Here is a 25,046-nt window from a genome sequence, read left to right as displayed (position 1 = left end):
TCCTCCCTTCCAATTGCTTCTACACAGAGTATATTTAAACTCATTCGTGTCTATTTTTGTCCGCATTCTGTGCATGTCTGGAACAGAGCAACAAGTTTTAACGGCAGCTTTGTAAACTCTACTGACAAACGCAACCCTTCACAGAAACAGCTTTCATTTCTTGTTTTATTACTCCACCTTCTGGTTAACTCACATATATTTTTCAAGCAAGATCTGGAGCGAGAATGGAATCCTATCGAGCAGGAAAACTCCCTCACAAAAGCTACAAAAGCCTTCAACGGCCGCTCGTTCCGCAGGCCGTGCCACGAGGCGAAACGCCCGCGCCGGGCACACAGCCCTCGGCTCTGCCCGCTGCGGCCAGCAGCCCCCGTCGGCCCCCGTCGGCACTCTTCGGCAGCTCTCGGCCTTCGGGAGCCAATCAGAGGGCTCCGTGCGTTCCCGCTTTAGCTCGCTAGCGCGTGCAGGCTGAAGAGAGTTCCGCAGGGCGGGCCTGAGGGAGGCGGCGGCGACGGTCGTTGGTCGCGGGTTTTTGTGGTCCGGGGGGCCCGGCGAGGAGGTAGACGTGTGGCGTTGTGGAGACGGCGGTCTCCCGTTTGTCGCTGGAGCGGCGTCGCTTTGTGACTGAGGTAATGCTGAGGGTTTGGCCGGGCTGGTTGGGGGGAGGAAGAGGATTTGCGGCCGAGAACGGCGGAGTCCGAAGGGATGGGCGCTCCGTGAGGAGCCGGCAGTCTGTAGGGGCCGTTTGGGTGTCTGTGTGCTACAAATAAAGCGTTTGCTGCTCCGCTGATAATGTAGTGAATTAGTCGGGATTGTGTTGGTAAGTGTCACTTCAAAGTGGCGTTGGTGGGCTCAGAGTTTGAAGTTCCTGCCATGCTCTACGGTGCAGCTGTTTTTCTTCACAGCTTGAGAATGCCTGGGCTGCGCTGTTAGGCTTCAGCTTGGCTGTAAGGAGCTGTTAATTACCCACACTGGATGGGCAAATGAAACAGTGCTTCTTGTAACACGTTTGAGTAAGGATGGGGGAAGCAGAAGACTGAGCACTAATGCTGTGGGTGCTTTGTCTTCAAAGGGAACATGACAGGAAGAGCTAGAGCCAGAGCGAGAGGGAGACCTCCAGGACAGGAGGCTGCCATTCCTCCTGTGGGAGCTGCATCTGTAAGTTGGTTCTCTTCAGTTAGCACAGCTGTGCTTTGAAATGTTATTGCTGCTTACTGTTTCAGTATGTATGTGTTAAATGAAACTTCTCTGTAGGCTGGCACTCATACTGTGTAGACTGGGTGCGTCTTCCTCTGCAAAGCTTAGTTTCAGAAGTGTTTCCAAAGTCATTGTATAGAAGGTTGCAGAAGGGAGAAGAAAGCTGAATTTTAGGTGATCCCCTGTTGTCCTTGGCACTGGACTGATACAGAGGCGTCGTAATACCACTAAGTTGATTCTGCTCATGGTTTTTATCAAAAAGAATTAGTGAGGTTGAAGGAGGTCAGAGGTCTCCCTAACTGACTTTCTGGCAAACCTGTGATTGTTCCTGCTGCAGGAGTAGGAAAGAGGAACTGGGCGGGTAACGGCTAGTTCCTGAGAAGCCTTTCCGAATGGGGAAACTGCAGCCTTCAGGGAGGTTGTCAAGAAGATGGAGCTAGGCTCTTTGTATTGGTTCATGGTAGGAATATGAAGACCAGGGAGAACAAATTCAAATGAATTGTTCTAACTGGACTGAAGGGGTATAGGAATTCCAGGAGGAAAAGGCTGGCAGGTTGCATGACAGTGCAAGAGGATCTGCTTTGTTGCAGGACAGAGCCTTTCAGCTTTCTGGCTCAGGTTTTGTCATTATCCTTGATATTGGCCTGTTGCTTGCTTGTACTTAAAATAGTAAACTTGATTTTTCAACTTGGGGAATAAGTAACCATACCTGTGGGGCAGACTCTGGTTATCTGGTCAGTGTTAAACTGAATTGCAGGATTGTTTGTGGCTAACAGTCATGTTTTGCAGTCACTAAAAAGAGTAAATCTCTATCATTTCCCTGGGAACTTCTGGAGGGAGTACATCTCGAGCTAGTACAGCTTACACTGAAGTATTTGTGCAAGCATGATGCTTTTTAATATTATATATACACTGAACACTAAAGTTAGAAGAGCTGTTTTTATAAAATAGTCATTTACTTGGAGTATCAGTGAAGACCCTGAGAATGAGAGTAGTCCAGAGATTCTGTGCGGGGCCTGGAGGGAGAAGGTGTACATTTACTGCTGTTAAATGAGCATCATCCCAAACCCTCTTGTTTTAGTATTGAAAGCACAGAGTAATAACTCTTGGTACCTAATACAGGGGAAAGAAATTGTACAACTGCTAAACTGGGGTGTTTGGATATTCTGAACTTGATCAGTGGCTTTGCTTTGCATACCCAAAGCGCTATTTCTTCAGTTGCACTGGAAAAAGTTGTTCTCAACTATTGCAGGCTCAAAAGACTTTGCCAAGTCATCCATCTGAACAGCGGCAATCTCTGCAGCCATGTCATCCTCCACCACTGACAGAAGAACCTGGTGGCCGTGGGCGACAGAGAGGCCCTCAGGATGCTCCAAAGACACTAGGTCAGAAGGAGGAAAAAAAAGTTAACTTCCCACAAGAACATATGTTTTGAAGAGAGTGCAGTTAATGCGCTCGTTATACAGCATTTCTAATTCTTTTCAAAATAACATCCGTTACTACATTTTTACCTTGTGATGATAATGTTGTCATTCTAATGTGCAGCATAACTGAACCGGCACTTCTGAGAGCTAACTGTAGTAGAGCTTGAACAGAACATCATCTTCTTTATCAAAACAGTAAATAACTAAGATTCTTTTCCTCTGTCTCAAAACAACAGGATTACAGATTTCAGCAGGGTTTCAGGAACTGTCTTTAGCAGATAGGGGCGGACGTCGTCGGGATTTCCATGACCTCGGGGTAAATACTCGACAAGCCATAGAACACGTTAGAGAATCAAAAACTGGTATGTCCAGGTTAGATTATAAACAAATATAACCAAGTTGAAATAAACAGTAGATTTGCTTTCCTTCTGCTTTTAGCATGCCCTTGGGAGCAAAGTTTAAAAAAAAAATAAAAAAATAAAAAAAGTCCTTATTATGTGCTAGAAAAAGATATGAGTTGTTTCTGTTACCTGAAGAGGAATGGTAAGATGATGTGTGACAGATGTTGCGTAGCATTTAAATTACAGGGATTCAGACATAAGTGGTAGTCAGTGTATGTTCCTGATGTCCACTTCTGCAAGCAGCACTGCATTGCAGGACTCTATAGGTTTGCTTATAGACATTTGGGTTCATAACACACTTGAACAAACTTGTAAAGATCTCCTGCAAAAAATGTGCAATTTGAGACCTCTTCTGAAGAAACAGTTTAGTTTAAGTAGAAGGTAATTAACTTCTTCCCTTAAGATGAAGTCATGTGAAAATAAGTAGAAGCGGGCTGCGTAGTGGTCCCATCTCATTTCTACACTACTGTCCTACAGTTCTGTGCTGATAATAGAGTCTCTTGCAATATAAAACTAAGAGATAGCACAGCAGTAGAACTGCACCTGTAGCAGTCTGTGCTAACTGAATGATCCACAGGTCCAGCAATGGTGGGATGTAATTCTGCTCAAGTCACCTTGGGCCAGAAGCAGAGTAGCTCTTATCTGTATTTTTTTTATTCATAGTTCTGCTGATGCAACTAGATCACGGTTTGCTGTACCTAGGCAGCTGTATTGCTGGCCTTTTGTTTTCTCTTTGTACTTTTGTACAGTTTTCTGGTAGAATGAATGTGCTTTGTAGGACTTTTTGTTTCCATCTGAGGTGTTACATTTCAGATAGGAAAAATGGGTGATCTAAGTCAAATGCAAGTGCATAATCCTTACTGGCTGCAGTGTGCTTTTAAAAATTATTATTATGCTTGTGTTTTTTTTTTTTTTTTTAAGTCTAAAAGAAACTGAAATGAATTGAAACTTGGAAAAAAAAAAAAAAAAAGTGGGGAAAAAATGTGACCTGGAGCTCGTTCTTACTGTGTATTGTTTTTATTTTTAAATTTTGAGATATCAAAAGAAATGTTATCTCTTCATGTATGAATGGGAAAGTGTACATCCACGCTGGTTGGTGCTTGTGTTAGTTCCTGTTCAGTGTTTATGATTCACAAAAAAAAAGTAATTTGTCCATTTGTGTTTTGGTGGCAGTTCATCCCTGTAGTATATAGTAGCTGCCTCTTAGGAGGTTAAGTTACTGATGTGAATGCTTACCTCCTTTGATGTAAGAGTTTTCCTTAGGGACAAAGGAATTATAAAAATCTCTGGTGACTGTAATAATGCTATGCACGTGAAATAACTTCTATAAATGTTACTGTTGTAGGGTGGTTGCTGAATGTAACTGTATGTATGGCTTAACTTTGAAAAATTTAAAAATATTATTAAAATACTATAGAATGGTAAAGCTTTTGCAACTACTGATGTGTTTGTTTCTCATTTTAGGCTCTTCAGGTGCTATGATAAAATTAATTGCAAATTTTTTTCGTCTCACATCTCGACCCCAATGGGCTTTATATCAATACCATGTAGACTATAATCCTGAGATGGAAGCACGCCGTCTTCGATCAGGTTTGCTCTTTCAGCATGAAGACCTAATTGGAAAAACGCATGCATTTGATGGATCAATATTATTCTTGCCAAAAAGACTGCCAAATAAGGTGTGATACGAGAATACTGTCTTGCTTTTCTTTTGGCTTGTGTTTTGTGAAGTTTCTTGTTTCTTACTAGACTGGTTGAACTTAAAGAATAGATGTCTCAGGAGCAACATTTAGTTAAATTGAATATAATAGTATAATTTGTTTCCATAGAGAAATTTGGTAATAAACTTTTGATTCTAATGCTCAGACTCTGCAGACTGGCATACTCATCTGCCGAGAAGCAGGTAGTACAGACTGTTTTTCCATCAGATGTCTTTCTGCTTGGACCTTCTTGTAATTTGCATGTTCTGACATCCACTGTACTGGAAAGGGTGGATGTACTCGGTATATGTAGTAAGGTTTTAGTAGCTGGGGGCTGCTCTGGGGTTGTCCCTGTGGGAAGAGTTCATGTCTGCCCTGTTACATACAGATGTTTCCAGCTGCAGCAGACCAATGTTGAGCCTGTCAGCAGAGCTGGTGGCACTTCTATGAAAGCATGGTAAAGAATAGGGGGAAGAAAAGTCTGAGTAGTGGAAGCGTGAGAAGAAAGGAGCAACAGAGGGGAAAGTGCTGACTGTACCAGCTGGCTCTGCCTCTGTTTTGTTGAAGGGACTGAGTGTGACCAATGGCATTAATAAAGGCAGGGGACAAGAGTCTGGAGTGAAGGAGGGAAGCTTCTTACTCCCATGTGCTTTAATGTTTGTCTCTGCCCCCCAGTATCTTCCACAAGATGCCTTGGGGATAGCCCCCATTCTGTCTTTCACCCAAGCAAACCAACCGTTCTAGGCTGCAGTTTGCAGTCATAGTGGGAAATCCAGTTCCTGTTTTCGCAGAGTCTCAAGGTTATTAATTAAGATTTTAATATGCTGGTACAATCTGATATTAATGAAGAGAAGTCTAGGTATAGCCTGTTTGCCTTTAGTTTTATTAATAAAGTTCACCTTTTTCAGGTTACTGAAGTATATTCTAAGACCCGAAATGGAGAAGATGTGAGGATCACGATCACATTGACTAATGAATTACCACCTACTTCACCTACATGTCTGCAGTTTTACAACATCATTTTTAGAAGGTTTGCTTGCCCAGCTTTGTCTTTGCAAGAAGTGATTTGAAAAATACCTGGCTTAATGTTTTGTTTCCAAAGAGTGGCTTGCAGATCAGTATGATAAATGTAAACTTTCAAGCCTTTGTAGCTACCATCTCTGTGTGGCCAGCCACACCTGGTAACGTTATAGCTTGTGGCTGCATGCACACTGTGATGTGCATTGGTGTTGAGGGACTGAAACTGGTTGCTTAGAGAAGCTGTTGGTATCCCATCCTTGGAGGTGCTCAAGGCTGGTTTGGGTGGGGCTCTGAGCAGGTGCTTGGCGGCCCTGCCCATGCAGAGGATTTGAATTGGATGGTCTTCAAGGTCCTTTCCAATCCAAACCATTCTATGATTCTGGTGTTTTTGGGTACATGTTAGTGTAAAATTAGGTTATGCCTTTTCCCTGTGCAGGTAGATTCACACTACAGTGCTCGTTCATCTAGGCAGTTAGCCCCTTCCCTGCCCTCTTCTTCTGTGTGTGGATTTGCCTGTTAAAGCAAAAAGTAGTTCTGGACCATGAATGGAAACAGTTGTATGAGAGGTGGGACCATGGATAGTTTGATAAATAATAATGGTAAATGATAACTTTATTTCAACTTCCAGGCTTCTGAAGATGATGAATTTTCAGCAAATTGGACGTAACTATTACAACCCTAAGGACCCAGTCAGCATCCCTAATCACAGGTTTGTCAAAATGGACACCCGAGAGAGGGAGAATGATTTTTCAGTGTTGCTCCAGTTGTTTATCTTACAGTAAAGTCATAGATGTAAAAAACATTATTCCCAAGGAGCATGAGACCTCCTTGCCGAATGTTCCTCTGTGTGTAACATCTGATCACTCTTTAGCAGTGCGTATTCTGTTATTATATTCAAGCTGTTATTATTATGTTTGTTCCCTTTTGATAGGTTGATGGTTTGGCCAGGCTTCACAAGTTCTATTCTCCAGTATGAGGAGAGCATTATGTTATGTGCAGATGTGAGCCATAAGATTCTTCGTAGTGAAACAGTTTTGGATTTTATGTACAGTCTCTATGAACAGGTTGAAGAGAGAAGATTTAGAGATGCCTGTGCAAAGGAGCTGATAGGTGTAATTGTTCTTACGAAGTAAGTCTCTTTGGAATCTTCTAAGAGATCTGTTTTTGTTTGTTTGTTTGTGGTCCATGTCCTGAAGAATACAGTGAGGTATTGGAAACCAAAAAAATTTATCCCATTAGCAAAGTAACTGAGGTGACAGCATTTACAAAAGCTGGAAATGCATATTGGATTAGGTCTGTTTTCATTTGGTGTGCAGTGTAGCTTTAGTAGAATTGATACCTGTTAGAAGAGGAAAGTTGTAGTTACTGCTGCTCATATGAGCAAAACTTCCAACTTATATGAGCATTGCCATTAATTTTTTCTTCATAGTTTTGTTTCATTTGTAGTTTAGTTAATGATTAAAAATAAATAAATAAATAAAACCCCCCAAAAACTGATGAAATGGTTTATTCAGGTACAATAACAGAACATACAGAGTTGATGACATCGACTGGGATGCCAATCCACAGTGTACTTTTAGACGAGCAGATGGCTCTGAAATCAGCTATATAGACTACTACAAAAGGGTATGGAAACTTTTATGTGTCAGTTTGTGTGGTATGCTTGAATTTGGAATTTTAGAGCATTGCTGGGAGCTGATGCAGTTGACTTTAATACTTTGTAATCTGAATGAAGTAAATGTTTACTCAGCGTGAGTTCAGCATTAGTGGTCCATCTCAAAGAATAGGAAATTGTACAATAAGGCCAGGAGGGGGAACAGGGAGCTCCTGGCAAAACTCAAACACAGAAAGGAAGTATACAGAGAGTAGAAGCAAGGACAAGCAAGCTGGAGTCAATAGAGAGTGTCCCAGCGTGCAGGAATGAGGTTAGGAAAGTGGAAGCCCAATTGCAGTTAAACGTTGTGAGGTATATAAAAGGTAACAAGAAATGCTGAGTTACCAAACGCAGCCTTTTTTTCAGTCTTCATTATGAGGACTGGCCTTCAGGAGTCTCAGGTTGCAGAAAAAAAATGGAGGAATGTTTGGAACAAGGAAAGTCTACTTTTGGTAGAAGAGGATCAGGTCACTGGGTTGCACCCACAAGTTCTGAGACAGCTGCCTGATGATACTGTGCGGCCTCTCAGTAATCTGACTGTGATAGTTGGAAAAAATGCCCAGGTTCTGGAGGGAAGTGAACATCACTTTCTTGAATTAGGGCTAGGAGAAGGTTGCAAGGAACTACAGGCAGGTCAGCCTCACCTCAGTCCCTGGGAGGGTATTGGAGAAGCTAATTCTGCAAACTTTCTAGTAACTCTCTAACATGAATGACGAGGAACTCATTAAGGCATGCTTGACTCGTGTGATAAGTTTCCATGATGAGTGACTGGCCTGCTGGATGAAGGAATGCCAGTGGATATTGTCTACTTAGACTCATAAAGAAGAAAACACATGTTCTTCTAAACTCCATCTATAAACTAGGATAAGTTTTCTTTCCCTTCAAGCCTTTGCTATCATCTCACTCTTTTGTTTTTTAGATGGTATTTTTTTTTTCTCTTTAGGAATAAGAAAGAGTTAAATTGTGAAGTATGTTTTGCTGTCAGCTTTTTTTTTCCTGTCTAAATTAAATTAGTGACTGCTAAACAGACCAACTCTTGCCAGATGCACAGAAAAGTTGCAGGAGGGTTGAATTTCAGACTTGTGAGGAATCTTGTTTGATTCACTGGATGTATTGAATTTAATTGCTCTAAGGATAGGAACCTTGTCCATTAACTAACTGAAGTGAGCATCCTAATCTTGAATTGGGTGTTACTTTGGGTGGTATTGCCTCAAGCTAGGCAGGACTGTTTCTGTTGTCTCTTGCAAGTCAATATCTTATAAATTAATAACCTGATCTCACTAATATTGGAGAGAACAGTGCTTCCTTGTGTGGCTTTTTCTGATGAAAACAACTTCCCCTAAGTTAACGTGTAAATTGGAGGGGGGAAAAAAAAAGTTGATGGCTGTTTTTTTTTTCTTTTCTCTTAAAATAAATTTTCTGAAATAAGCATTAAGAAAACTTAGTGTTTATTTTGAATAGTCTCGCATACAATATATATTTCTAATACAGCAATATAACCAAGATATCAGTGACTTGAACCAGCCTGTCTTGATCAGTCAGTATCGGAGGAAGAGAGGAAATGTGACGGTAGGACCTGTGGTTCTAATCCCAGAGCTGTGCTACCTAACAGGTACTTTAGCAGTAGTTTCTTCATATTGCGGCATCTGTCAAACCATGCCTCTCACTGCAACTGGTATTTTGACAGCTTCCATTATAGATATGCTGCTGTGGTGGTGGCTGTTCTTTCTTTTGGGGAGACTTTTTGGACCTCACTAAAGGCCTTGAACCCCTTTGTAGTGGCAGGATGCGGTTTTGACTGTTTCCTGGGCAGGCATAGGAGGAAAATGTTTATTGTGTGGAGGTCTGGTAACTGCTGCAGATACCTCACCTGAAGTCCAAGAATTGCACGTGAATTCCACCAGTTCTAGGTTGGTTAGCAAGTTGTTCAGTTTCAAGTTCTGAATAAAAACGTAGTACTTTGACTAGGAGACTTCACTGTCAGCTGTGACATCCTAGTCAGCTCTCCTGGCCTGTGGGGTACCTTCCTTGTCCTTAAATAGCTCCTGAGCTTGTAGCAAATACTAAAAGCCCATCCATTAATTCACGTTAGAATTCAGCTTATGTTTTGATCATGGATCAGTACAACAGCTGTGCCTATCTTACACAATGACCTGGGAAGTCTCACTGGCAGAAAATGAAGAGACAGTGCTACCCGGAAGGGATTACTGAGCATCGAAATTTAATGATAGAACTTAGCAAAGAAAGCTTAAAGACAGTCCTATAGATCTTTAAGAAGGCTTGGTATAATGATATTATGGAAGTCTGGTTTTTTAATGTTGAACTTGAGAGTGTGAAGCTGACCCCACTGTGTTCAGCAGGTTGGGAATTTAACCTTGTTTACTTTTGCTTACGAAATGAATGAGTTAAGCTCTTTTGACAATGTCTGGTTCTTCTGGACTTTGGCACTATTGATATATTCTGTGCTGGTAATCTTCGCTGCATGGGAAAATGAATTCAAAGCACTGGTGTTCTGACAGAAATTGTTAACACTAGCACGAGTCTCTTCCAATGTAGGGATTCAATTTTCATCTGCTTAGCAAACTTCCTTTTGCTTGCTTGCCCTTAGGAAAACCAAATGGGGGCAATAAGGAAACTGTAAAATATAGTAAAGTTGTCTAAATAGTAACATGCTTTAAAAATAAGAAAAGACTGAGGAGCTTTTACACTGCAGAGACTGAGAACTCTCACTAAACCCGTGTAATATGGGAGGAAACAATGAAGAGAAATATGTTGTTAGTAAAGAGCAGAACTTCTATACTGTACAGTCATATACAAAAAAATCAGTAGGCACAGTGGTATGGGATGTATTCTCACAATTTAGTGCAAACAAGCACTAAAATGCTTTACATAACATTAATTACTGCATACTAATAGTTATGTCTCATGGCTGTGTACTCAGTTATACTTTTTCAACTAACGCAGCTTGGAGTTTTTCCTCGTCAGTTCACTTACAGTTATAGACTTCAGAGTTTTCTTACTCTTTAGTCTAATCTGTTTTTGTTATTGACAGGATTAACTGAGAAGATGAGGAATGATTTTAACATGATGAAAGACTTGGCTGTTCATACACGACTTTCACCTGAGCAAAGACAACGTGAAATTGGAAAGCTTGTTGACTGCATGAAAAAGTATGTTACCTGGGTACCTCCTGTACTTCTTGTCATACACATTTTTCACGACAAACTTATTTCTTGCAAAATTTTGGTAAATCTTACTTTAAAAAAAAAAAATAAGTCTCAGCAAGAATGAACTTGTTTTAATTGAAATGCTGTTTTTGAACAGAGATGAATGTGTTCAGAAGGAACTCCGGGACTGGGGTTTAAGCTTTGATTCTAGCTTACTGTCCTTTACGGGAAGAGTTGTTCAAGCAGAAAAGATCCTTCAAGCAGGAAATGTGGTAAATAAATCAACTTCTAAAATTTTCTGGATCTGTCACCAGTGAAGCAAGTTCTTAAAGGATGAAATGCTACTTGTTGGAGGAAGGACTGTGAGAGAAAATTGCACGCAAGTCACTGTCGATATGTTTTAAAACTTCTCAGATTGTCCACAAGTTCTGTTTAAAAATGCTTGGCTTGCATTCCAGTTGTCATCCTTGCAAAACAGTCCCTTCTGTCTGAACAAAGTGCTTTCAGATACAAAAGTAGAATACAGTTGTTTGTAGTTAGTTTTCAAATGAAGTTTTCAAGCCTTTCAAATGAAAAGCCATAAGTCGTTCCGTGGACAGAACACACACAGAATCTATTCACTCCAAGTTGGGTGAATCTTTAATAAGATAATAATAAGATAATAATTAATAAGAATAAATGAGATTCCATTAAATTGTGAATTGCCGTAAGACAATGTTTGGTTTGTAATAGTCTGTGCCACAAAGGATTTGATGGTTTTCAATGGATGCTAGATAGAATATTTTTTAACAGTACTTAGCAAGGCATTTTTTTCATCTTGAAAATATCTTATACCTTCTATCTGGGGAAAATATATGTTAATACATGAATAGCTTTATAGCTCTATCCAGCCGAAGCCTGCGCAGCGAGTAGTGACTTAAAATGAGGGAAACATTCAAGGAATGTAGGATGCCTTGAAAGATTTAGATAAAGCTCTGCTGATGTCTGAGTGACATTAGTAGAAAAAAGGCCACACCCACAACACGAGAGTACTTCTGTATGTTCTAGGCAAATGTGTTTGCAGTCTGTCTTTGAAGTGTTTGATAAAGTGGTGTTTCTCTCCCACTTGTTATTTACAGTTTGATTACAATCCTCAGTTTGCTGATTGGTCACGGGAAACCAGGGTAGCTCCCTTAATCCATGCAAAGCCTTTGGACAACTGGTTACTGATATACACACGGCGCAACTATGATGCTGCTAATATGTTACTTCAGAATCTGTTTAAAGTCACACCATCTATGGGAATCAGAATGAACAAGGCAACCATGTAAGTATGTTAGAAGTCTGATGGAAAATAACTTTATTTTTAGTAAGGTCTACCTGTTAACGTGATTGGTTTGGTAAATAAGATAGTAACTTCTGCTGAAAGATTTTAATTTAAAAAAGAAGTTCCTTTCAGTTTGCAGGTTCTGCAGATTGCTCAAGTAAGTGATGTTCCTTACTCATACTTCTCTTTGTGGAAGCTTTCTCGGTGGGGCTGAGGCATGCTGAAGTCAAACAGCATTAGTCATCTGATCATTGAGCAGAACGTTCTCAGATGGACTTGTGTAATACAGGAAGGAATGTATGTTTTAATGTCGGCCTTCACCAGATCTTGATTTATCATCTTTACAGATAGCACTGAATGTTTGTTCTTGTTTTAAACTTTATCTCTAATCGCTGGTGGAAGCCTAAGGGAGGGATTTCTTAGTAATCAGAAGGTAGAAATGTTACATGTTTACAGCTATAATTATGGCATGTAATACTGTGCTGATGTGTAATGGGTATTTGTTTTTGCTTGAGGTTTCAGTAGCTGTTAGAACTATTAATACTTACAGGATGAAAAACAAAACATTTCTCCTCCTTTCAGGATTGAAGTGGATGATAGAACAGAAGCTTATTTAAGGGTTTTGCAACAAAGTATTACTCCGGACACAAACATAGTATGTATAACTTCAAAGCATGTTAATCTCTAATTTGTATTTTTAGACTAGTGGATTAATTCTCAGAAATAAAACCCTTGGCTCAAGGATATCTACCATCTCCTGTATGCCCACTCATAGTCCTGTTCAAACTCCAATGCACATAGCACTAGCCTTCTGCTTAAAGAGCCTTTGTGCTTGTAGCTCTTTCACTATTGATATTTGACTGTTCCTTGAGTGTAAGAAACTTTCTGAAACAACTACAACTGCTATGTAAATCTGAGAATTCAGCTTCTTAATAACTTTTTTTCCCTTCAAAGGTAGTTTGTATTTTGTCTAGTACCCGAAAGGATAAGTATGATGCTATCAAGAAATACCTATGTACGGATTGTCCCATTCCAAGTCAGTGCGTGGTTGCTCGTACTTTAAGCAAGCCTCAGACTGCTCTGGCCATAGTGACAAAAATTGCCTTGCAGATGAACTGTAAAATGGGTGGAGAACTCTGGAGTGTTGAGATCCCTGTAAGTGTTTGTTGTTGTTTTTTAATTGCTATTTTCTTTATTTAGTCTTATTTTTGCAAAAACAATTTTTTAATAAATCAGGTGCTCTTGTTCTCGTTTGTTTTGTGTCTGTGACAAGAAGCATGAAGCTTAATTACACATAAGAGATGTAGTTCTAAGAATTGTCTGTGCTTTTGTGAAGTGAACTGAAACTGCGTATGGTTAAGTCCTGATCTTGATAAATTTTAAAATGGAGATGATAGGTGCTCTGTCATGTCTGCACATGCTAACACGTTTTGTATTGATTCCTTTTAAGCTGAAGCAGTTAATGATTGTGGGCATTGATTGTTACCATGATACTTTATCTGGAAAGCAGTCAATTGCTGGATTTGTGGCTAGCCTGAATGAAAAAATGACACGGTAAGATTTGAATGCCAAAGAAAAAGTTAGAATCTTAACCGAGAAGAGGCTGGAATGTGGTAGGCCATTGTGAAAGCCTATGAATTGGTTTAACTGTGTGTTTCTAACAATTATCTGTGAATAGAAATAGTTTCTTCACTTGTGAGTTCTTCCTTGCACTACATCTGCTAAAGAATAGCTTTGTCCTTTTTCCAGAGCCCTTGGCAGTGAGAGCAGATGGGTGCGTGGGGGGTGTCAGGGGGACAGGCTCTTCTCCCACTTGAGTTCACTTGAATGACATTTTTTTTTGATTGAAGGGAATTGTATGTGGTGCTAAGGGACTTGTCTGCCACAAGAGTTCTGCAGGGGGAGTACTACGCTACATAATACACTAATTCCTGCTTGACTGCCTTGACCCGTAGTAACCATAAAGTCTGAGAGTAGTCATAGCCATGTTAAATATATATATATTTATATATATTTATATATATTTATATATATTTATATATATTTATATATATTTATATATATTTATATATATTTATATATATTTATATATATTTATATATATTTATATATATTTATATATATTTATATATATTTATATATATTTATATATATTTATATATATTTATATATATTTATATATATTTATATATATTTATATATATTTATATATATTTATATATATTTATATATATTTATATATATATAAATATATATAATATATTGAAGTAAATGCTTCAAAACTTGTCTTTTTTCTGTTGTTCACAGGTGGTTTTCACGCTGCGTTGTTCAAAGCCGTGGGCAGGAAATTGTGGATGGGCTCAAAGCCTGCTTGCAAAGTAAGGGAAAGCTTTCTGCTCTACTGGAAGAGGAGTTAAGGAATGACAAATTCCCTTCCTCAAAAGACATCTGTTTTCATGCCTTCAAAGGAAGCATTACCAACTTTTACTTAGATAATGTGTTAACGTTTGCTTTTTTAAAAAAATATTGCTTAAGTTCAGTACTATTTTTCGTACGTTCTGTTGTTGATTCCTGTATCTTCTAACAATAGCTAATAACTGTTGTCAGTGTGCATCAAGAAAGATTCAGAGGAGTGAGATTTAAAGGAGATCAGAACTAATTCTACTTTAAATAAGCAAGTTTTATTGTTTTTTTTTTTCTTTTTCCCCTCAGCATCTCTATGAAGGAAGTTACCCTGCAGAACAAGTGGAAGCAACAGTTCTAAAATAATGTGTTTTTTTTTCCCTTCTTTCTTGTAGGGTAGGGATTTGTTTTGAATCAGCAGTCCTGAAACATTCAGTGGGTGCAATGAACAGTACTTCTAGTGGAGTATTGATTTGCTCTTATATGTTCACACTGCATCACCATGAGATTGCTGCTTATTTTTCTTAATGGTTATTAGGAGCATTATTTCTTAACAATGCAGATTCAGAAGTGCCTTTTCATTTTTGTTTTTAAGCTGCTCTAAGGGAATGGTTCAAGTGGAATAAGTATTTGCCCTCTCGTATTATTGTGTATCGTGATGGTGTAGGAGATGGACAGCTCAATACTTTAGTGAACTATGAAGTGCCTCAGTTTCTGGATTGCTTGAAGACTGTTGGTAAAGACTACAAGTAAGTCCATTTCTAGTAGCCCTTTTCTCATACCACAAGAGAAGTGGTCCAGGATACAAAGAGCAGTTGCTAATGAAGATGTTTATTCTTTTCATCTTTGTTTATTTTTGTTTGAGCTCATATAGCCGCTTTTCTGACAGTTGTTTGCTTGATTTGAGGTACCAAATGTGTAATCTAACAGGGAATCTTTAAAATACATGTACCACATGAGTATTCAGTGCACAACATACGCACACGTGTACATATTCTGTAGTCATTCTTGATGCATATGGTAATCACCAACTGTTTTTCTTAGTAGTAGTGAAAGTGACTGTGCAATAAGACAGTCCTTAAGTTCTGCACCATTCTGCTTTAAATGCTCCCTACTACAGTATTTCCTTAACTTGACGGATCTCTTTCTTGATCTACTCTGAACGATGAAAGTATTTCCTGAAACAACAGGCAGGCAGAACACAGAACAATTATAAACAGGCAAAACTGAAGTGTGTGCTTTCTCTGTTTAATTTCTGTAATGGTTTGCTCTTTATCAATAATACTATTAAAACACAGTGTCTTCTATCCATAAAAGATAAAGGAGAGAGTCAAATTTGTGTTTAGGAGAACTTCTTTGGTCTATTTTGTCTCCCAGTGAAACTAAATATAAACAAATTTGGTGGAAAATAGTATCAAAGTTGCACCAGAAACTGAAAATCTAAAGTTACAAATAAGGTCTAATTTAATCTAAATTAATGGAGGCTTTTCTGTGTAATTGATGTCCTGCAGAACTCCAGTTATTTCTAATTGGAAGCTCTAGAGAATCTGCTCCTGAAATACTGTGGGTTTTTTTTCTTTTTTCCAGGACTGAGTTACTTATTTTCTTCTTTTCTCTTAATTCTACTTATTTACTTTAGTCCAAGACTGACTGTGATCGTTGTGAAGAAACGAGTGAGTACCAGATTCTTTGCGCAGGCTGGTGGAGGACTTAAAAACCCACCCCCTGGTACTGTCGTTGATATAGAGGTGACCAGACCAGAATGGTAAGTTCTGGTATCCTTGTCATTGTTAGCAACCTGATAATGAAATAAATATATCCAATATTAAATGGACTGTGGGATCAAGTAGAATACTTCTCACATATGTGCCCATTTTGACATGATGTCCTAGTGTGAAATGAGCACGTTTAGGTTTTATTAACTTAATCTGCAGTATTTTAATATGCACTTGTCACATATATGATAGTATTACACATGTTCTAAGCGTATAAGTTTTAGTTTTTAGTGCGTTTCCCGATTTATTTATTTATTTATTTTAAAGGTTGAGTACTGAGTGACTGTTAATAGCATTGTTTAAATGTCCTTGTCTGAAACTAAATTCTGTCTGGCTGTAGTTTTTGGCATTGGGCTTAAATGTTGTCACTTTTATAAGCAAACCTTGGAAATTTTTTTTGGCTGTTGGTTGAGAAATTGCTAGAAAAATACTTCAGAACAGCACAGTTGTGTGTGGTCAGATAAAACACACAGATGCATCTTGTTAGACTTATTTACTTTTCCATTTTTGCAAGTTAGACTGCATGGAGCTTTGGTCAGGTACTGATTAAAATGCAGAGGTTGCTCAGAATGGTACGATTTGTCGAATTTGTACAATTTGTACAAATAGATTTGATCAAGGGATGCTGAAGCACATAGGAGAGAATGCAGTTTTGCCTTTTGTTTTCTGTATTTTACCACCAGTGCTCTCTAGTACTGCGCGTGTACTGTGGCCAGCAGGTATTTCTTCTGAAAAGGATGATATTTTTCTTGAAGAATGGAGCATTTCTGCAATAACAGTACACAAATGAGGAGTATAAGCTACATGTATGTGCCAGGTGCTGCACATCAGGAGGGATAAGACCTTCTTGGTCGTCAGACCATTTCCGTACACTCAAATGATTTATGTTCTTGAAGATCTAGCCTTTCAGGAACAGGGGAAATGAACTGTTTTGTGGCCAAAGTAAATGCATGCTTTGGGGTTTAGCAGGAGAAGTTCGTCCATTCTTTTTAAGAAAACCAGACTTGTGGGTTATGTTTCTTCTATTACAGGTATGATTTCTTTATTGTGAGTCAGGCAGTGAGAAATGGTTGTGTCGCACCCACTCATTATAACGTAGTGTATGACACTAGCAAACTGAAACCAGATCATGTACAACGTTTAACCTACAAACTTTGCCACATGTACTATAACTGGTCGGTAAGTATTTCCTTGGAGAAAGGATAATTTTTCTTATACTGAGCATCTCTTTGTTGTAACAACCTGCAGGAAGGTAGAGAAAGGTATCTGTAAAACACCAGTGCAAATGCAAAATGTTTGCAAATGTGCATATTGGCCTAGAGTGGCTATCAGAGAACTAGTCTTTTACAACTGCCTGATCTATCTGAAGTTTGAAGATTGAAGAGATCCTTAATGTCACTAGAAATTACTTGCTGTTTTGGGTATTGTCCCAAACTTCTATATCAAAAGTGAAACTGGAATGATTGTTACCTGCAGAAATAATTTGTGTAAAGGTAAAAGTGTTCATCTGTTTCCCTTTGAGCCTCTTCTGTTGTATGAGGTCAGCACAGAGTTAGCTCGTGTGTGAAACATTCTTTACATGTGCGGTCTTAGCACTGATAAGTAATTAACATCATTCATGTGTCCCACCTTCAGTGAGGTAAAGCATAGAATACAGACAGGTATGAGAAGCTTTCTTGGAGGGAGCAGCGGAATGGAGGTGGGAATCTGTTTGCACAGAATCCTCCTTAATGCATTCAGTGTAAGCAGCGTTTCACAGATCTGCATAAATGGTAGGGAATGCATGCATCGTCAAACTTGTGAATTCCAGCACTCCTTTTGGTAATTAAAAGTAATTCTTTTATTTTTCTCCCCCTTTCTGCAGGGTGTTATCAGAGTACCTGCTCCTTGCCAGTATGCCCATAAACTGGCTTTCCTTGTGGGTCAGAGCATTCACAGAGAACCAAACCTGTTGCTCTCAGACAGACTTTACTATCTCTAATTGGTTTAAAAAAAAAAAAAAGTTCCTTTCTGGGGAAGGTGGAAGTGTGGTTTGGGTTGGTTGGTTTGTTTTCATGAGACACAAGCAGGGGTCCATGCAGTTGTGGAACTTTTATTTTCACTGTAGCGGGAAAAAGATTGAAGATAGCAGATCTGTGTTTTGAATAAGACTTTATTCAACTGCATAGAGGGAAACATTGTTAGAGACTGCTACAGATTCATAGGTGAATGAACTCAGTTTTGTGGTTGACATTGTTCGTTACTTTTCTCATTTAATAAGCATTCTCTTGATTTCCTGTAAGGAACATCAGTATCTACGTCAGCACTGCCTTGAGAGGGGGGAAAAAAAAAAAAAAGAGTTGTGCTATTTACAGGGCTTTTTGGTTTTTCAGCTCCAGTAATTGGAAGGGCTTAGGTGTCAGTTCGGATTGTAATTGTAAGGTTCTTGCTGGTAACTGAGCAGGAGTGGCTTAATTTGTAAGGGAAAACACGGAGTACTTCAGATGTTGTATTACCAGCTATCCCGTTAAACTAGATGAGACATAAGTGTTTGGATTAGTGCTGTTTTTTGAAACTAACTTGTGAACTTTGTTACTTTTCCTTGCAAATTCTAAATAAAATTGTAATCCTGCTTCCTTGATCATGTTAGGTGTATTTGTTCTGCATACGTAAAGCCTGACCCTAGCATACCCTGTGTCATGCTAGTTGTAACTTGTGTAACCAGTTTTTAGCTTTGTACAGCTTCTGGAATCTTGCCTTTAGATTTATTCTTTAGTAAACTTGAGCAGCTTTCTTCAGGTCTGAAAACGAGGAGGCTCTGCAGCCTGTATTCTGTTAGGCTTTTTCTTTCCTCAGCTGAAAGAAAGATGTCAACCTGCTTGCACTTGTACTGTGTAATGGAGAGGCATATGTTTTTATTGGTAAGTGTTACACCTTACTGATGCCATATAGTGCTACTGTAGTACTTAATGTTCCTTATTTCTTCATAGTTGTATGTATTACTTCCTTGTGCCTGTCCAGGGTGTTATTTCTCACATGGTTTCTTTTTTTTGAGGTCAGTAAAGCAGGGGTTAGTGTGACGGTTTTTGTAGGCAGCAAATGACAGTTCAGAGGTTGCTGCTGCATACTGCTTCTACTCCACATGGGTGCAGTGTTTGAATGCACAGCTTGCACAACTACTGTAAGCATAACTCACTGCTGTTTGTGCATGTATCTCACCTGTTACATCTAATTCTTTAGAGAGAGAGTGAGAGAGAGAGAGAGAAGCTAGTGCAGAATCAAAACGTGGGTACAGACGAGGTACAAAAAATACTGCACTCTACAAAATATCAAATTATTTATTTATATAAAATATATTACACAACAGTTGTACACATGCACACACCCACACAGTACTTTACCACAAATTTAGGCCATTTATTTTTTTTAATTGTTACAATCTAGCACACAGTATCTTACAGTAATTTACAATATTATCTGAAGACACAATGGGGAAGCTTTGATCATTCATTTACAAACCTTCCATAAATTACAAAAAGAAAGGCAGTCTGAAAAGTATGTATAAACAGTAAAAACAATTTACAAATGGACAAGAATTACAAAATAGTAACAGCCAATGACTGCCATCAGTGTAAGATTCTTCTTATTGAGATGCCAATATTGCAGTTATTATTTTATCACCTGTTGCAGCCTTTTTACTGGCTACGGCTTGTGTATGTAGCACATCTTTGATGTGAGACATGCATTTTACCTTGAATCTGACATCACCAGCGTGAAAAATGCCTTTTGATTCGGGCTGTACCTCCACCAGCAAAGTTGGGGAGCAAAGGTATTATTATTATTACTATTGGTGGTAATTTAGAACAGTGAGCCAGGATCTCCAGAACTGGAGTTGGTGGAATTTGTACGCTTGAAACTGAGGGTGAGGCTCTGAATAACTTAGAATGTGTTGGATTTCAGTTTAGTGACTGTCTTGACAAAATAAATCCATAGAAGAGTTTTGGTTTGGAAAAAGGAGAAAAAAAAAATACAGAAAAAAAAAGCATTTTGCGCAACACTTTCCAACTCCCAGGAGTTACATCAGACACTGAATGGAGTCAGCGACATTGTATTTGATCTTAAATTACCATGATTTAGGGAGGATGAAGACAGTTGAATACACAGTACATACAAAGTATATGTTGTATATTTATTAGACAGTACAAATCATTGTGCATTAATAAGGCAAAACATCAAGGCTGATTAAACTAGGAGTTTCAAGACCATTTTTTTAATGAGTAAGGTTAGACACTGTGGGGATGATCTCTGAAGTGGGAATCAGTGAATTAATGGTTGCTTTTTTCCCTAACATATGGTTAAAGGAGACTAAAGGCTGAGATTTATCCAATACTTGCAGGTGCTGAATACACTTCAAACAAAACCATGTTCTTCTGGTCTTAATTCCACAAAGCTGTTGTTTGGGTTTTGTGTTTGTTTTTTTGTAATTTAAAGAAAAACCTTTTTTTTTTCTTGCTGTTTTAAGCAATCCAGATGATTCTATTGATGTCAGAGTTAAAAATGCAGGTGTGGTAAAGTTGTACTGCATAGTCATGAAAGCCCTAGTTTTGGTATTTAAAAAAAAAAATACACAGACTGGAAGCTTTACAAGTTGTCCAGGAGCACATGAATCATTTCACTGCACCAAGCTTTTTCAGCAGTTTCTTGCCTTTGGAAAGCAGCCCCTTTTTCTTTTTCGAGGACATATCCCTGCCTCTCCCGGGACTACCAGAACCCATAGGTGACGTAGGTGACCCAGAATGGAGATGAACTGTGGGGGATGGTGCTCTCCTTGATGTACCTGTATTCTCAGGAGGAACCTATTAGGTACATTGTTATAATTTATTGAATGTTTGAAAGCTTAAAAGCTGTTAGCATCAAGAAAGTTGGCAACATCACTTGTCCCATTACCCAGTTAAACAAAAGGGTTGGTTCATTTCTTGCTTGTGGCTTAAAATATGATATGGGCTTATGGAAAATAGATAAATTTTGAGAACAGTGTAGACAATAGAAAACATGCCAGTAAAGTCCTATTTTGGTTAAACTTTTTTTTAGGAAGTTGGCTATGCTTCCCCAGCCTTAGTTCTGGCCACAGAAGCTGCAAAACTGGCTTTGCGTTTTCAGTATGCTGCTAGTAAAGAAATGAAGAGGGACACATTCAAATATAGGTTTAAGAAAAAATAAATATATTCAGTACTAGAGATTAGCACTCTGTAGAAACAAAACTGTTTCCAGGAGAAATTACTTAAACAGTAAATGATTACATTTTTCTTAATATTCTTTAAAAGCCTTTTCTTTAAAGTTAACTAGCATACTTTATGTACGTATTGGAGAGGATGGCACACTGGCTTAAAAAAAAAAAAAGAAAAGAAAAGAAAAAACAAAAAAGCTAAAATGAACCTTAATTGCAATCAAAGAAAGCTTAAAGACCCTGACTGCTTGATGTGTATGCTGCAGCTATGAGGTTGTTGAATGAAGGTGAATACTTGTACGATAGTTAATGACAGCATTCCTGGATATTTTAAACAGAGCTATTTGTTTTAATCAGCAAAAGTACTTGAATGAAAATGCTAAAACTACTTACACTCATCCTATCCTAACTACAGTGCCCTGCTGACAGAATGTGGCAGTATCTATTAAGGTGCTGTTGTCATAGTAGAATCCATGCTTTAGGAACCTCTCTTAGCTTGTAGATCAAGTTAAAATATTAGCAGTTTACTGGCGTGTGCAACAGTGAGTTAAGCAACGGGGCTTCAAGCCTACTTTGATTTTAAATCAAGGTCTAATCCTAATGACCAAAAAAAAAAAAAAAAACCAACTTGGTAAAGCACCCCAAAGTACACCTGAAGATACCATATATTTAGTCTAATGCATTCATTGAGTGAGCTGCATGTTTCATATTGAGACTTCTATTGCATTGGTAAACCAAACAGTTTCTAATATTTTAAATGAGCGTTGTATAGGAACATCTGAGTAAACTGGACCGTATGGAGGGATTTTTTTTCTTCTAGATTTTTTCAATCAGTCTTAGGCAAACTGGGCTATAATTGATTATGGAAAACATATTTTAAGGCAGACAATTTAAGTAGCTATATTGGAGCATAAGGAGTTTCTGAACCAACTCTACCCTCGTACACTGCGGTACGCAGCAGCTTACATTTCATTGGTACGCTCTTTTAAGGGTTGGGGTGTTGTGCTTTTCTCTTGATAAAGGAACTTGGAATTCTTACATCTCACGTTGGCTAACAATGCAATATGCAGCTTTTGTTTGCAGGGTAGTCAGACATCAAACTCTCCTTTCTATGTAAACATAAACAGTTCGCTCATGAAGAAATATGTTCCAAATGCTGACCTTCATAAAGCAAGGTCTAATTGATGCATTTCTAAGAATTCCTTTTTAAAGGATTTGTCTCCTAAAAAAAACCCTAAATTGACTTCAGTACATACAGCAAAAGCATACACAGCCTTTTCTTCTGTGGCCAGTCATTTTGGAGACATATTTCTTTTTTTTTTTTCCCCCACAATTAAGTTTCAAGACTTGCATTAGATAGCCAGGTAGCTTTAATTGAAATCTCTATTGGTATCTTCAGTTGCTCACTTACGTGAAGGCTACATTGCCTTATTAAGGTGTGAAATGAACACTCTTCTTCTGTTTCCAAGCAGATGAGCAAAGAAATAAAAATATATATAAAATATATAATATATGAAAGTATTGCAGTGATGAAACAAAACAAAAAATGAGACACTAAACATGATCAGTTTTTCATAAAAGTCTCTAGGCAATTAATGCCGGTTGGAATAGAAAACCATAAGGAGTAAAGCTGAACACTGTCAATGGGCTGCATTTACAGTTTGTACTTAAAAGAATGGTTCTACTGCTCTGGTGTTCACAAAAACTTTTGCTTTTGTCTAAATAGTGCACATAGAAAAGTTTGGTTCAGAAGCGTTGGGCAGTAACTACTTTCACCAGGGACAAGCTGATTAAACTTAGATGATAACTGAGATTCTCTACTGACTACAATCAAATGCTAAATTTAGATTCTTCATTTTTTAAATGTAACAAAGCTACTTCCTATGTTTTATATATTTGAAAGTCAATTTAAAATGAGCAAGTGGATTTAAAATGTTAAAACTCATGTCTAAATTATATATGAGACAGAATGGAATGAAAAATAAAAACTTAAGTTTGCAGTACTTTGTTGCTTACCCTTTTTGCTTTTGTACGTATCGGTGTATCATGAAGGTATCGTGAGGGTGCATCAGATAGATAGACTTCAACATCATCAGGCACTTCTTCAAGAAAGTTGGAAGGAACCAGCCCCTTCTGGCCATTCAGCTCACCCTGTAACACGACGGATGTTTTAGAGAATGCTTTAATTGCTGCATTATTTAAAAATAATGGAGAAATAAGAACTGAAATCCCATGCAGTTTCTATACTCAGGACCTTAGGAGGCATATGGTCACAGGCTCTACACTCCAAAAGCAGTTCTGAGGTAATCAAATTATTTCTTTGGTCCTCAGCAGCAGTCACTTGTAAAAGGGAACTGAAGGAGATGGCAGGGTCATTTTCTGCAGGTAACATGGTATGGATACGGAGAAATTTAAGCTCACAATGCAGACTGACAGCTATTGCTGGAATACTGTTTCTCAAGAGTAAATTCTTAAAGGAATGACAGAGTAGTATGGATCAGTAACCTGGTGCTCAAAATGCTACTGAACTGCTAATTTCAATTAAATAACTATCATCAGAACAGAATCTATCTAGTTTTTCTTCCTGGATGACATGCCTTATCCATTAAAAGTCATTTATGGATTCGCATAGATTAATGTGTGATCAAAGTACACATTTTCCTGCAAGCCACAGCACAGCTGCAGGAGCCGCGTGTCCAGCTCTGAGGGAGCTGATAGCAGTTTGAAGGGACTGAGCAGAGGCCAACTTACATAGTAAAATCCATCTTCATCAATTTCACCGAAGACAGTGATAATGTCCCCTGTGCAGAATGTAAGTTCAGCCTGCAAAAAAAAAGGATCACAGTTTGTGTTTTGTTAGATAAAAGTTAATGCTTTTCCTTTTAACAGTAAGTCCTTTAATATTTTTCATTCTTTTCTATTAAGACAGTTGGTGAAACTGAAGTCACTCCTCTGGTGAGGAGGAACAGGACACGTGGGCACAAGGACAGCTGAGGATGTTGGGTTTGGGCTTTTTTTCCAAAACAAGAACTAAATGCGTGGAGCTGAATTGGATTCTGTTCAGTAAAGGTGTTGGAACAGTCATCTCCATTCTCTGATTGACAGAACAGTACATTTAATTCTTTAATTGTCTAGTGTTTAATTCAATCAGTTTTTAAATTTCTTTTTAATTTCTTATGGCCATGGGAAAGAAGGAGAATGAGGAAGAAGTTTGCAATATATCACTGCAATTTATTTCATCTATTGCCCAGGCTTCTTTCTAACACCGTAAGTTTGAACCAGACTCATTTCACTGAGAAATGGAAGACAACTCTGGCTGAGTTTTGATATAGAAAGTATGAAATGTTCCAAAATTCACTCAATTGCTTAAAAAAAAAAATCCAATTTTTTTCTACACACCAATTAAAAACAAACAAAAGTTACAAAAAAATTTAAATGATACCTGGGGAAACCCCTAACTGTGCAGTATTTATTTATAGCTTTCAGTGTACCGTGACATTCAGTGCGTATATAAATGAGAATTGCATCAAATCTTGACTGAGGAACTTACCAGGTGACATCAAAGACAATGTAAAAAGTGATTCCGTTGTTGCTGATGACAAATATGGAGAGATGGGAGACTGCATGTAGGTAAATGGAAGATAAACTCCTAACGAAGATCTAGCTAATGCTCCGTTGTTTAAATGAAGACCTTGCTAATGTTCAGTGATTGCTTAAGGTTTTTACGTTCTTATTTAAAAAGTATTAAAGACAAGACCGTCACAAAAGCTCAGATACGTTAATTGAGAAAAAAATA

At 38.3% G+C, this 25,046-nt stretch overlaps 2 protein-coding genes across 22 annotated transcripts in view; one reads left to right on the top strand and one right to left on the bottom strand.

Moving 5' to 3' along the window:
- Window positions 1-453: 453 nt before the first annotated feature.
- PIWIL1 (piwi like RNA-mediated gene silencing 1) lies at window positions 454-18,665 on the top strand. Of its 2 annotated transcripts, NM_001098852.2 has the most exons (21): window positions 454-626; window positions 1,070-1,155; window positions 2,447-2,579; window positions 2,855-2,980; window positions 4,484-4,698; window positions 5,628-5,749; window positions 6,368-6,448; window positions 6,671-6,868; window positions 7,254-7,365; window positions 8,885-9,005; window positions 10,446-10,563; window positions 10,718-10,832; window positions 11,679-11,866; window positions 12,449-12,521; window positions 12,821-13,021; window positions 13,317-13,420; window positions 14,174-14,244; window positions 14,865-15,018; window positions 15,909-16,034; window positions 17,076-17,223; window positions 17,909-18,665. In NM_001098852.2, exons 2-21 carry the CDS (start codon window positions 1,075-1,077, stop codon window positions 18,023-18,025), a joined length of 2,604 nt encoding a protein of 867 aa, NP_001092322.1. In that variant the 5' UTR covers window positions 454-626; window positions 1,070-1,074; the 3' UTR covers window positions 18,026-18,665. The 2 variants fall into 2 exon arrangements, with proteins under 2 accessions (NP_001092322.1, XP_046757079.1); XM_046901123.1 differs by lacking the exon at window positions 454-626 and having other exon boundaries at window positions 677-1,155; window positions 17,909-18,664.
- A 678-nt stretch (window positions 18,666-19,343) lies between these two features.
- RIMBP2 (RIMS binding protein 2) overlaps window positions 19,344-25,046 on the bottom strand; it is a 122,620-nt gene continuing 116,917 nt past the window's right edge. For 15 of the 20 annotated variants that reach the window (XM_040647949.2, XM_040647946.2, XM_040647940.1 and 12 more), the window contains 3 exons: window positions 24,002-24,073; window positions 23,267-23,401; window positions 19,344-20,879 (listed from right to left, as the gene is read on the bottom strand). In XM_040647949.2, the coding sequence (XP_040503883.1) occupies window positions 20,691-20,879; window positions 23,267-23,401; window positions 24,002-24,073 (396 nt within the window). In that variant the 3' untranslated portion in view covers window positions 19,344-20,690. 20 annotated transcript variants of the gene reach the window in all.

Source organism: Gallus gallus, chromosome 15, assembly GCF_016699485.2.
Source record: "Gallus gallus isolate bGalGal1 chromosome 15, bGalGal1.mat.broiler.GRCg7b, whole genome shotgun sequence".
NCBI lineage: Eukaryota > Metazoa > Chordata > Aves > Galliformes > Phasianidae > Gallus > Gallus gallus.
This window is presented reverse-complemented; position numbering and strand designations above follow the sequence as displayed.